At 42.2% G+C, this 14,457-nt stretch overlaps 1 protein-coding gene across 1 annotated transcript; it reads right to left on the bottom strand.

Moving 5' to 3' along the window:
* Positions 1–12,334: 12,334 nt before the first annotated feature.
* On the bottom strand, positions 12,335–13,318 carry LOC110698386. The gene has a single exon (XM_021875805.1). The coding sequence runs from the start codon at positions 13,316–13,318 to the stop codon at positions 12,335–12,337; it is 984 nt and encodes a 327-aa protein (XP_021731497.1).
* Between the last annotated feature and the right edge of the window lie 1,139 nt (positions 13,319–14,457).

Here is a 14,457-nt window from a genome sequence, read left to right as displayed (position 1 = left end):
GGCCTCATTTGTTCTGAGTGGAACAACACATAGCTGCTAAGTTTGCTAGACTTAGCTTATTTCTACTCATGTTGGAGTAGTAGGAAAATAATAAAAAGGCTGTGTGCTTATTAGGAAGGTGTCCCTTCCTTTTGGGAGAATGCGTACAAATACAAAGTATTGAAAACCAATAGAAACTTTTTATTAATGTGCTTTCATTTACAAAAACTTACAAGTCTCAGAAGCAGTACTTTTTCAAGTTGTCTGCATTCGAAGTTCTGGCTAGTTGCCAGCCGTCTGGTGTTTCCAGGCGGAAGGTGCCGCCTCGTAGTTCTTCATAGATCCGATAGTGGCCTTCTCAATTGCGAGTCAACTTTCCCTGCTCATTAGCCCTACCGGTTGCCTCCAATTTTCGCAACACAAAGTCCTCCCACTTTTAGGGGCCGCTTGTGCACTCTTTTATTGTAGGCTCTCGTCATTCTCATATGGTAGATCTCATGGCGCAAGGTAGCATTACCCATGCACTCTAGGAGTGAGTCCAATGCTAGCCGAATAGCCTCCCAGTTAGCCTCGTCATCATATAACATGACTCGAAGAGTCGGCTCGTAGTGCTCAATAGGCAAAACGGCTTCAGCACCACAAGTCATGAGAAATGGGGTTTCACCAGTCGCCCCTTTTTCAGTCGTTTTGATGGCCCACAGAACATGCGGTTGCTCGTCAACCCATAGGTCGCCAGCTCTTTCAATTTTCTTTTTGATGCCATTGGAGATTAACTTGTTGAAGGCTTCAACTTGGCTATTTGCTTAGGGACGGGCGACTAATGCAAAATAGTAAGAGATCCCTTGGTCTCCCAACCAGTTCTTGAGAGAAGGCGTCTTAAATTGAGGACCATTTTCATAGACCATAATAACATCTTTGGTCTTAATGCCTTTGACCGCCTCTACTTCTACCCATTTAGTGAAGTAGTTGACAGCAAACAAGATATACCTCCGTCCGCCTGTAGCAGGCGTATAAGGTCCCGGAATATCCATGCCCCACTTGGCGAATGGTACCGGGCTATGGATGGCCGTTAGATCAGTAGCCGGACGGTGGATGAGTTTTCAAAACCTTTGACACTTGTCACATTTTTTCACCATTTCCATGGCGTCTGCTTCAAGAGTGGGCCAAAAGTAACCCTACCACCTGGCTCTCTTTGCTAGGGTCTTTCTGCCTATATAAATGGCGTAGAAACCCGAATGCATATCTTCTAAAACCTCTCGTCCCTTCTTTGGGGTGACATATTTCAGTAAAGGTTGGAGATAGCCCTTTTTGAAGAGTTTTCCATTATAAATTTCAAAACTGGTCGCACGTTTTTTCATTGAAACCATCACTAAGTAAGTATCCGGCAGGGTGCCGTCTATTATGTAAGCCTGGATGCCATCCATCCAGGTTGAGCTTCGATCTAGTACTCCAATGGGATCTTCTTCAATGCTTCTTTTTTCCATAAGCTCCTAGAAGACTGACCTAGGTGTGTCACAGGAGGCGGATGATGCAAGTTTGGAGAGACCATCCGCCTGATTGTTCTCGGACCTGGGCACCTGACTTAGATGAAATTCCTCAAGTGCCCCAGCCTCTTCTTTGACCGCCTGAAAATATTTGATCATACTCAGATGGGTGGCCTCATAGTCACCACGGCATTGGCTAACAATCATTTGCAAATCAGAGCAGGCGTCCACTTTTCTTGCCCCAACCGCCTTACACATGCGTATACCGGCTAGTAGGGCTTCATACTCTACCTCATTATTTGAGGCTTGGAACTTGAATTGCAGTGCATATTCATACTTGTCACCTTCAAGAGACTGACATATGATGCCTGCACCACAACTGTCCAGGGTGGAGCTCCCGTCAACATATACCTTCCAAACCTGCTCAAGGTTTTCATGATCAGTCGGCCTTGTCATTTCGACAATGAAGTCAGAAAATGCATGTCCCTTCTTGGTTCAAAGGAAAATGCCTGTCCCTTCTTGGTCCAAACAAGGCAGCTAGGATGGCTGCCAGCACGCACAGCCAGCTAGCTTGCTTGGCTGGCGCACCATGCATCACACACCAATCTGCCCAGTGCCACTATCGCACGCACAACATGCATCGCCCAGCTAGCACTTGCTAGGCATGTGCTGCGATGCGTGGTGCTGCCATGCGAAGGCTAGCACACAAGCACAAGCACATGGCGCGCCATTGCAAGGCAGCCAACCATGCCAGCACTTGGTGCTTGGGATGGTGCTGCCAAGCCAGGCACGCACGCACGCAGCACCTAGTGCTTGCCATGGTGTGCCTGGTGCGGCCATTTCCTGCGATAGGCACCATATGCACCCAGGCACCACGCTAGCACGCTTGCTAGCAGCTATGGGCTGCCTAGTGCCTGTGTGGCTTGCGATAGCTGCCATGCGCACCTAGGCACCCATGCTAGCATGCTGCTAGCTTGCGATGGGCTGCCAGGGCGCGCCTAGGCTGCGATGGTTCCTAGCACACCATGGTGCGCCTAGCACACACATGGTGCACCTAGGCATGTTATGAGCTAGCCTAGCCTAGCCTAGCTACGGCTACGCTCATACTTGTTGCTTGTGATTTTGCGACGCTCGGTATCGACGCCCTAGGCTCGATTTCCGATCTCTGTATTCGTAAAACTCTGTCAACTCATTAAATCCTTTTGGATTAATTCGACGTCTCGGATCGGAGATTTGATTGGGTTCGACCCGAAGGGTTCAGTTAAGATTAAGCTGTAATATCAATTGTACCTTGATATTACTGATCGGAAGCGGCCTCCACCTAGGCATTCCAATCACTTGACCTTACTGAAGAATTAACTCTGTAATAATTCTGAACCCTCTATCGAAATAATACACTTGTTGGAAGGACACCATTCCTTTCAATCTCCCACTTGTCCTTCCGGACAAGTGCGCATATAGTGTATAACCCATTTCCTATGTCGCTTATATCTCTTCGTGAACTATAAGGTAAGATTCATCGTCATCCTTATTACGTTCAGAATTGTTTCTCGATCTCCGAGTTTGACTGTCAATAAGCAGATGATTTCTAAAATCTATCTGAGCACGGCCATGCATTTTCACAGTCTCGCTCTTCAAGCGGCCTTGTAAACAACAAAGACATATTCCCTATTGTTAGTAGGTGGACATTCCCAGTCTCGTACTGTAAGCTTCCCTTACTAAGAGGACCTAGCCGCCTGAGTGTTGTCATTATAATCCCCAGTTACGGTAGACGTTTGACAACATCAATACGACTAGTACTCAAACAAGAGAACTTCAACAATACTCATGGTTGAGGAAAGAGGTTCCGATAGTTATAATGAGATATGTACTTATGACTATTTTGAATCTCTTAAATTACTCTCATAGGTCGATCTGGTGTAGCTCCAAACTAGCACCTGTGCAAATGATTCATGACTACTATGTCCTTGCAGCACATGAAACGGTGATGTAAATCATACTACACACTAATCTATGGTGGTCATTAATCGTCCATCTATTTAAATGACCTCGATTAGGGACAATCTTTGATTTAAATATTCAATGTTCACTTAACAGGTGTTTCTTTATCCAAGACATGGTCTTGATACCCTGTTTTGAATATTTTCACAAATCGAATGGACTCATTATTTGATTCTAAACCATAATCAAATAGTTTGTGGAATTTTTATTAGTAAAATTTTAATTCCACCATGAAACTCTTTAACGTTTCATCTTATGATAAATGGCTTTCTTCAAATGTTTCAAGAGTAATACTCTTCATTAAACATTTATAGAAATCACACCCATACTTAATATGCTTGATTTCTTATTGCATAGGTTTAGCCACTATTACTTTGCAAATCTTAGCATCTTCATTATCGAATAATAAGACAGTATGATTTTGAGAGTGTTATGGATCATATGTGATTTAGGATTTATTGTCCAAGTGATGGCTCCAACTCATTTTCATGACTTGAGATCTTTCAACTTGACAACCTATAATCAACGTTTGACGACGAACTTTCCATTGAACACTTTCTCATCATTGCCTTCCAGGCAACAATATTCTCAATGTATATTTCAGTAGACATTCTGACGTTGCTTTGCTCGGATTTTATTCCGAACGGCTCACAAAGATTTGGGAGGCCCTAATCACTTGTGATTATGGAAATTTACCTATAATTTCCGCACATTATACATGGATTCACAATCCATGTTACCATTCTCAAGCCACGACACATTCTAGTTCGTGCTTATAAGCGGCTTCCTTATTAAGGATCGAATCCTTGCTAAGTATGTGCTTGCAACATCAATTTCACAAATTACAATTGTTTCTATGTGTCAAGAACTCATCCCCTTTTTACTTATCAAAGTACTTTGGATTTTCTTGACCGTAATCTAACGATTCATCACTTAGATTTAGATTGATCGGTATTTTATACTTTTCATGCTTTAAGCATGTATGTTTGTGGCGATTCCATATCATAGCGTACATGATGGTTTTAATTGCAGAGCTATTCCCAATGTGATTCCATCCATGTAACTTTTAGCTCATCCAGTTTCACCGAGTCTTGCTAAATCGTTTGCTATGTAACATGGTTGAAAGTCTCTACCAGAGTCTTTCTTGTTTGAATTAGTATTTTCCCAGATTATACTTAGTTCAAACATTTACTTAGCTTTATACATATAGGTCAAAAGCCTTTTCAAGTCCTTCATGTTTAACACGGTAAATTTCCTTACTCGTTTAAACGTTTCATTAAGTCTATCCAATAGATCTTAATTCCCACTATGTACTAAGTATCGCTTTTTTCTTGGTCCATTTTCGAAAATCCTTTCAAACCTAAGCATTTAGTATTTGAAAGTCATTTCACAATAGAGTTCACAAACTTCTTGTTTGGATCATACAAGATTGACTCTTGCTCCCACTAAACTTCTTGTTTATAAGAATTTCTATGATTCTTCATTAGCCAAACCTTTTATTGGCTTTATGGGAATACATATTCCAATTCCTTCATCCAATTCTTCATTTAATCCCACAATGGATTTCTTGAGCTTGCTTTCAAATCTAGCATTATTTAGATTTACAATACCCTTAGACTATTTCCATAGTCTCTTCCAAAATCCAATTTTAGGAAGGCGGTTTCGTATTTAGCCATATTTCATATGCGCAATTTTGCTAGTATAACCACAAAAAGACTTTAGCGTTCCGATTGGTGAATAGGTTTTTATTAAAATCAACGCCGTGAATTAATTGTATCCTTTTCTTCCAATCTAGCTTTGTATGCTTATGCATTTCCACATTTGTCAGTTTTCTCCTTGAAAACTTATTTGCGACTGATGGGTCTGTCACCCTTCACGCAAATGAATCAAGTTCCAAACATGATTTACAATCATGGAGTCTATTTCGGATTTTATGGCCTTTAACCATTATTCGGAATTTGGATTTGTCGTAGCTAATTTACAAGACACTTATTCCTTCACCATCCAATGGTGAATAATATGCCTGTAAGTCTTAGGTTTATTTCTAACTTGATAGAAATTTATAGGATTCAATCCAAGCCTTTGGTGAATTCTATACCTATACGGGATAATAGGTTGACCATTTACATTGTCTGTTTGATTCTGACCAATCTTATCACCTGCTTCTAAAGCTTTTTGATTGTTTATTTTATCAGGTTGACATTGTTGCTCGTCCTCTCGAACTTCGTCCGAGTTGAGCATTTACATTATCTTTTTGATTATGACCAATCTTATCAACTGCTTCTAAAGCATTTTGATTGTCAGTTTTATCAGGTTGACATTGTTGCTCGTCCTCTCGAACTTCGCCCAAGTTCGATTTTCCTCCCACTTGTCATTTTGGAAAGGCGTTACTTTCTAGAAAGACACCATTTAGAGCAACAAATACTATGTCCTCAATTAGGTTGTGGAGGAAATGCCCGTAGTCTCACTTGAATACTTACAAAGAGACATGTACATTGTCTTTGGGTAAAAGTTCGTTGTGAAATAAACAGTTAGCTCTTTCTCGAGCTATCTTAGCCCTTATCGAGCCATTTGGCTCCCACTGAGTCAATGAACTCCCGCTGAGCTAAGAGCCCTAGACATATACTTGAAAAGACGCTAGAAACTATTTCTATCCATAACTGAATATGGTGTCCTTTCTTAGCTTCGACATTTTTGTTTAGTGTAACATTTAGTCATTAGTGCAAATCTTAAGAATTTTATAGGAAGGGATGTGATTCATCATCATTCGAGTCATTTCCAAATGGCATCGAGGTCTCCGTCAAGACACACTATGTTCTTTGTGGAGCTCATTGTGAAATTTCAATTTCGTAAGTTTGATTTGATCACACTTGGCTCAAGCAAACATCACTCGATCTAATCTAGCTAGATGCTGTGATATCTTGCCAAGTCGATTCTATACTTCACTGAACACTCGAGCTAATCAAAGTCCAGTTTGCTCACCTTTGATGAACATAGCCATATTCTTTCAAATTCTTTGTGAGACGTTGAAGTAATAGAATCCTCTTTAGCTTTTGGAGTCAATTGTCTATGCCAAGCACAATAGCTCCTTTCTTTGTCGATTTTAACAAGTAATACTTGATTGTCTTAGAACGATTCTGAATCGATCAACTATCATTCGGTAAAATACCGGATGTAGGTGCTGCAAGCAACATTAAAAGTCAACCATACCCCAAACAGAATAATACCGGATGAGGGTATAGTAAGACCTATTTCAAAAAGGCATGTTCAAACAAAACCCAGACGGTGATTCACCGGATGGGGGTGCATTGAACGCATCTTAAATTTAAAGAGGTCATGAAAAGACAAGGATGATGACCCAACCGGCTTTAAAACCGGTTGGGATTTTTGAAATCATTTCTTGACAAAACAAATACCCAGGTGGTGTAATACCGGATGGGGGTGCTTTGAAAGTCTTGTTATTTGAAAGAAAAAGAAAGGGTATTGACTTGGAAATGGGTCAAGGACCCCCTAGGCGGCTTATCACCCGGATGGGGAAAAACATTCAAAGTCCACAATAACAGAAGTTTAAAGTAAGAAGAAAGGGTCAGCCGGTACCTTGCTGAATTGAGGAAAGTACACTCAACCGGAAGCCGGATGTTTAAGTGTCAGAAAGCCGGATGCACAAAAATCTTGAAAGAAGCAGCCGGTAATAGAGCTCTCAGAAATTTTTTGAAAAATATGTAAAGTATGAAGGAGAGAGAGATAGTCTCTCATTTATAGAACAGGAGCAGAAGGCGAAACGATGCCTTCTGCCCTAAAAACTTAAAATTTGAAAAAAGGAGGGAAGAAGACGAATCGTCTCCTCCCTTGCGTCTGACACTTGTCACAGGTGACACGTGGACATGCCACGTCACACCTGTGAAGGGCAGATGTTTAGGGTAAAAATACCCCTAAGACACGTGGCCCTATAAAGGCTTGCCACGTGTTAAGTTTGTAACGGTCAGCAAAGGTCCACTCCCCTTGCGACACGTGTCATTGTACCCTAAATTGAGGTACAACTCTCCCCTACTATAAATTGTAAGGGCGGACCTCATTTATGGGGATCGAATCATTTTCCAACCACCAACAAAACACAAATCCCCTTGCAAACGCTCTCAAATCGAGAAGCATTTATTGTCTTATTCCCTCATTAAGAAAGATACTAACTTGATCTTCGGAGGCGGAACACCCCAGCCCCAGCCAGAGTTTTCCGTTACTTGTGCAGGTACAGGCAAAGGAAGGAGCATACTAGGAAATTGTAACTCTCCCGTAGGACACATAAAAAACCCCGAAACACTTGGTAGGTCATAAATGAAGAGTTTACGAATGACCCTATTCGAAGGTTATAAAAAAGAATCCACAAGTCATCATTTATCCCAAGTTTTATCATATCTCCCCGATGATAGTGTCTAGAAGGTTGCAACTTCTTTTTTTTCATATCAGAGTATATTGAGGAGTGGCTTTTGTTTAAGAACTTTAAGGTGGGAAGGGTATTGGGTTGGTCTAACTTTGGGTTTTGGGACGATTGTCCCGACTTTGAGGTTTTCTCTTTTTCCCAATCCTTGTACTCAAGACTACCCTTTTTTTTCTTCTGTTTTCACTCCTTTTTCAAAGTCAACTCCTGACTATTTCCAACCTTAACCTCCACAAACCACAATGTACTTGTTTCACAACAATAATAATCCAACAACCACAACTAAATATATCCAACAACAATTTCAACAATAGTCAACAGTATCCAGCAATATTTTCAACAATAATCTACAAAATCTCGATGATAACTAAAGATAACCAAAATCCTCACTTTAAAATTCAAAAGAGATAAAAATAACAAAGGGATTTTGAATAGTGTGAAATTTGTGTGAAAAATTGTTGTTTTTGACTAATGAACGGATGGAAGCGCTTGCGGGAGATGAACGACGATGATGATGACGAACGATGATGATGATGATGAACGATGATTGCGGAAGATGAGAGAGATCTTAACAAATAGGGCGTGCGTTTTAGAGAGAGGAAGGTTATGTGGGAGGTAGGTTATATAGCGCGCTCGCGCAAAACATAGACGCGCCCGCTCCAAAACAAGCGCGCCTGTGGCATTTAATTTTCGCAGATCGTGCTGAAAGCGTGTCAAAATCACGCAGACTCTCTGGATTGAGTTAATTTTTTGGACCAAAACATAGGCGCGCCCGCTCCTAATATGGTGCGCCCACGCTATCTTGAATTCGCGGATCGCTCCTGAATCGCGACAAAACTGCTCCAACTCTCTAGATTATGGAGCTTTTCAGACCTTGGTTTAGGCGCGGCCGCTCCATAATATGCACGTCCGCGCCACTTTGTTCGCGCGGATCGCTCTTCAATCGCGAACAAATTGCGCAGGCTCTCTACCTTTGGTTTTCATTTGACCTCAAATTCTCAAAAAATTTCATTTTGCTTCAATTCTTATCTTTATTTTCTCAAAACACAAACAATCACACCTACATCACAATAGAGCAAGAAAAGTGTTAGATGGATCAATTTAAGTGTTTCAAAAGAAAATAAAATCAAACTAAGTTAGAGACCGGGTTGCCTCCCGTAAGCGCTTTGTTTTACATCGTTAGCTTGAATTTCTTGAAATGAAATCAAGGGGACTTGAACACATCAATAAGTGACAAATTTTTTGGTTTTGCGATTGGTTGACCCTCAAAATATGGCTTGAGACGGTGTCAAATCACTTTGAATGGAGGGTACTTGTCATTGTAGATCTCGATTGCACCGTATAGGAAGACCTTGGACACTTGGAATGGGCCGCTCCATCTACATCGTAGCTTTCCGGGAAAGATTTTGAGCCTTGAATTGTAGAGTAGGACCTTTTATCCTTCCACAAACTCTTTCTTGGAGAGTTGCGCGTCATGCCATGCTTTGGTTCTAGCCTTATACAAACTTGCGCTATCATAGGCATTCATGCGGAGCTCTTCTAGCTCATGAAGATCTAGCAACCTTTGTTCACCCGCGGCATGGAGATCAAAATTGATTTGCTTAATGGCCCAATTTGCCTTATGCTCCATTTCAACCGGGAGATGGCAATTCTTCCCATACACAAGCTTATAGGGAGTTGTCCCAATTAGCGTCTTAAAGGCGGTCTTATAAGCCCATAATGAGTCAATGAGCTTACTAGACCAATCCTTCCTTGTTCTAGCAACGGTCTTCTCCAAGATGACTTTCAACTCCCTATTTGTGACCTCCGCTTGACCACTTGTTTGGGGGTGGTAAGCAAGGCCTCGCTTGTGCGATACACCATACTTTGAAAGAAGCTTGTTAAATGTATGGTTCTTGAAGTGTGAACCTCCATCACTTATGATTGCCTTAGGAACACCGAATCTTGGGAAGATGACTTTCTTAAACAAATTGACAACCACCTTTGAGTCATTGGTAGGAGATGCCACGGCTTCTGCCCATTTGGAAACATAGTCAACGGCAACAAGAATGTGCCGGTTCCCTTGAGATGAGATGAAACGGCCCATGAAGTCAATTTCCCAAACATCAAAGATTTCGAGCTCAAGGATTGGATTTTGAGGCATCTCGTCACGCCTTGAGATGTTTCCCGTCCTTTGGCACCTATCACATGTCTTCACAAAGGACCAAGCGTCCTTGAACAAAGTCGGCCAAAAGAGCATCGATTGCAAGACCTTAGAGGTGGTCTTTTGGGCACTCATGTGTCCACCACAAGGAGATGAGTGGCACATTGAGAGCACAATTTGGAATTCTTCATCGGGAACACACCTCCTCAAAAGCCCATCCACTCCTCTTTTCAACAGCGTTGGATCATCCCATATGTATTTCTTGGCTTCATACTTAAGCCGTCGTTGTTGTTAAGGAGTGAAATTTGGTGGTATATCACTGCATGCAAGGTAATTGACAATGTCGGCAAACCAAGGGGTTTTCTTGGCATCAAGAGCATATAACACATCATCCCTTAAAGCATCTTTAGTCGGAAGGTCGTCTTCAATCATTCTTATGCTTCCCAATCTTGAAAGATGATAGCTACCACATTCTCGGCTCCCTTCTTATCTCTTAACTCCAAATCGAAGTCTTGAAGGAGAAAAACCCATCTCAAAACCCTTGGCTTTGCCTTCTTCTTGCTCATTAAGTACTTAAGAGCCAAATGATCGGTGTATACTATTGTCCTAGATCCAATGAGATAGGGCCTACACTTCTCAAAAGCATGAACAACCGCTAGGAACTCCTTCTCGGTTATGGTGTAGTTTTTTTGCGCATCGTTGAGAGTCTTAGACAAATAGGAAATCACATGTAACCTACCCTCTTTTCGTTGCCCTAGAACCGACCCGATGGCCTCATCACTTGCATCACACATTAATTCGAACGGTAGCGACCAATTGTGTTCTTGGACAATTGGAGCGAAACACAAGGCTTCTTTCAACCTAAGAAAAGCACTCAAGCAAGATTCATCAAATACAAAATCTTTATCTTGTTGTAGAAGAGATGTGAGGGGCTTAGAAATCAAAGAAAAGTCCTTGATGAAGCGGCGATAAAAGCCGGCATGACCAAGGAAAGACCTCACTTCTCTCACATTTGTGGGAGGAGGAAGCTTCTCAATCACATCAACTTTTGCACCATCAACTTCGATGCCCAATTGGGAGACCTTATGGCCAAGCACAATACCATTCTCCACCATGAAGTGGCGTTTCTCCCAATTGAGCACCAAGTTGGCACTCTCACATCTTTCTAGACAACGAGATAAATTCAAGAGGCACATCTCATATGTACCTTTGCCCACCGAAAAATCATTCATAAAAACCTCCATCTCTTCCTCAATCATGTCACTAAAAATTGACATCATGCATCTTTGGAAGGTAGCTGGAGCGTTACAAAGACCAAATGGCATCCTAGGGTAGGCAAAGGTACCGTAGGGGCAAGTGAAAGTGGTCTTTTCTTGATCCTTTGGGTCTATTAGGATTTGAAAGAATCCCGAATAACCATAAAGAAAGCAATAGAATGCATGCTTTGTAAGCCGCTCAAGCATTTGATCGATAAACGGTAATGGAAAACGGTCTTTGGAAGTATTAGCATTCAATTGGCGATAGTTAATACACATACGCCAACCCGTCACAAGGCGGGTTGGGACCAATTGTTGCTTGTCATTGACCATTACCGTCATCCCTCCCTTTTTGGGCACTACTTGAACCGGGGACACCCAATCACTATGAGTGATTGGATGGTTGATCCCCGCTTCAAGCAACTTAGAAACTTTCTTCCTTACAACCTCTTGCATGGAAGGATTAAGTTTCCTTTGCCTTTTCCTACATGACTTAGCACCCTACTCCAAATCAATTTTATGCATGCATAGAGAGGGGCTTATACCCTTGAGGTCCTCAAGGGTATAACCCAAAACATTTCTGTTCTTTTTCAAAACATTAAGCAATAGGGAGGTTTGCATTGACAATGACCGGGAAAGATTAATTTGCATCTAGGAAAGCATACCTCAAACCCGAAGGTAGAGGTTTCAAGTCTACCTTCGGTGCTCCCTTACCATTGGAGACCTCTTCCTCTTCCGCTTGGAAGACTTAATAAGTTGGGAGTATCTCTTGGTCGGTGGTTGCTTCCACTTTGTCATCAAGCATCTCCTCATATACTTGCATCTCCTCCTTTTGATCACCTATCTCCTTCTCATTGAACAATACGTTCTCAAGTGGATCGTTAGAGGCATGCACATGAGGGTATCAAAATTCATTCATCAAATTTTCAAAAGTATCTACCCTAAAGCATTCATTACTTGCGGATGGTTGTTTCATGACATTGTTCAAATCAAATTCAATAGAGTCATTATCAACCTTCAAAGTCATTTTACCTTCTTAAACATTAATGATTGTTTTAGAGGTAGCTATTAATGGTCTACCCAAAATTATAGGAATCCTCTCATCCTCATCCATCTCTAGAACATAAAAGTCCACCAGAAATGTGAACTTACTAACTCTAAGGGGAATGTCCTCAACTTTCCCTATGGGCAATTTAGTGGACCTATCCACTAGTTGGAGGGTGATGTTGGTAGGTGAAAGGCTTCCTACATTGAGCTTTTGGTAGACCAAGAAGGGAATAAGACTTACACTAGCGCCTAGATCGCACAACGCCTTTCCTAAGTGAATCTCATTAATGGAAAAAGGAATGGAAAAACTACTGGGATCTTGCAATTTTTTTGGAAGCTTGCTATAGAGAATGGCACTACAATTTGCGGTCAAGTTTACGGTTTCAACTTCTCTCTTCCCATTCAATAGGTCTTTTAGGAACTTAGAGTAGTGGGGCATCTCCTTCATGGCATCCACAAAAGGTATCGAAACATGCAAACCTTTGACTACTTCTAAGAACTTTCCAAATTGGGAATCAAGCCTAGACCTAGCAAACCTTTGGGGAAATGGAAATTTCTCATTCCTAGGTTGTCGATTTAGGGGCAAAGGTGTTTGATCTTTGTTACTCTCTTTTGTTGGCTCCTTCTCTTTTTGCTTCTCACCCTTCTCATTTTCTTTTTCTAGGACCTCACTCTCTTTAAGTGGCTCATCCTCATCTTCTAGTTCTATCCTCACATTGGAACTCTTGTCATCATTTGACTCACTCTCAAGGACTTTCCCGCTCCTAGTAGTGATAGCATACATAGGTTTGGGGTTGACACCTTGAATAGGAAAAGAGGAAGAGGAAGAAGGGGAGGATGAAGATCTATGTAGGGCTATTTGAGAGATTTTGGTCTCTAACATTTTCATATGCGCCTTGATTTGCTTCTTTTCCTCCTCTTGACTTTTGTTAAAGCTCTCTTGATTCTTGATGAATGCTTGAAGCACGCCCATCATAGAATCCGGAGCGGCTTCCATTTGAGGAGGAGGTAAGTTGGAATTTTGGGCTTGCGGTCTCACTTGCTCAAAGCCGGGAGGTCTATTTTGAGGCCTTCCATTTCTGGAACCCTGATTGGAATTAAAACGTTGTTGGTTGTTGGAATAGTGTTGTTGGTTTTGATTCCAATTAGGCCTTTGGTTTGAGTAACTTCTTCCATTGTAATTGGAAGGGTTTCCCCTACCTTGGCCTTGGTTATCATAACCACCACCACTTTTGATTAGGGAATTTTTATCCACCAATCACCGTCTGACAAGTGGACCAACCAGGTTCCGCCACGTGTTCTTCACGAAGGCCAACAGGAACCTGCCACGTGTCAATCACAGATACGTCCTCCACGGACCACTAAAGACACGCCACGTGTCCGCCCATACCAAATGGGAAAACCGGCCATCAAGGCCCAGTCCAGTCTAGAGGCCCGGTCAGCCCTAGGTTTACCTTAAACCTAGAGAGTTGCACGCTTCCCAAGGCTATAAATACTCGATTAATCCTCATTAATCAGGGGACCGAATAATTAAGAGATCAAGCAGAGAAGAACAGAGTTATTAACAACCGGCTAATCTCGCTAACAACGCAGATTACCAACACTAAGCACTCTCACCTAGAGAGATCTAATTACTTTAATTTCTGTATTGATTACTCCTTAATCGGGTACTAACTTGACCGTTGGAGGCGGAGCTCTCAGGAGTCTCCGTTATTTTGCAGGTACAGGCGTCCGGTTCCAGTCTCGGAATTGTAACTCTCCCGCAGGACATCAGAAAACCCAGAAACATTTGGCGCCGTCTGTGGGGAGAGTACTTCAGAGATGGCATCCAAGTCTGTACCGACTCCAGAAGAGAGGCGTCCCCTAGACGACCCTCAAGTTCAGTCGGACCATGATACCGAAAGTGAATTTGTTGTTGAAACTCATACAGCTCCAGACGGGACCCTAAGGGCCCGACGTACCCGTCATACCGAAATGAGGGAACGAGAGTGTCCTCAAACAGGAAGCGAGCCAGCAGGCGCATCGCTTGCTCGGCAACAGCCGACTGATGGGTCTGCTCCCATCACAAGGAACGAACTCATGACCTTCATGAGGGACTTCAAGGGAGAGATC

The sequence above is a fragment of the Chenopodium quinoa genome, unplaced genomic scaffold (genome assembly GCF_001683475.1).
Source record: "Chenopodium quinoa cultivar QQ74 unplaced genomic scaffold, ASM168347v1, whole genome shotgun sequence".
In the NCBI taxonomy this organism is placed as follows: Eukaryota; Viridiplantae; Streptophyta; class Magnoliopsida; order Caryophyllales; family Amaranthaceae; genus Chenopodium; species Chenopodium quinoa.
Note: the sequence above shows the minus strand (reverse complement) of the source record. Positions and strands in the feature narration are given on the sequence as shown.

Bases quoted from the DNA above. Each gene is read 5' to 3' on its own strand.
- LOC110698386 (XM_021875805.1), bottom strand. From the start codon at position 13,318: ATGGGCGTGCTTCAAGCATTCATCAAGAATCAAGAGAGCTTTAACAAA.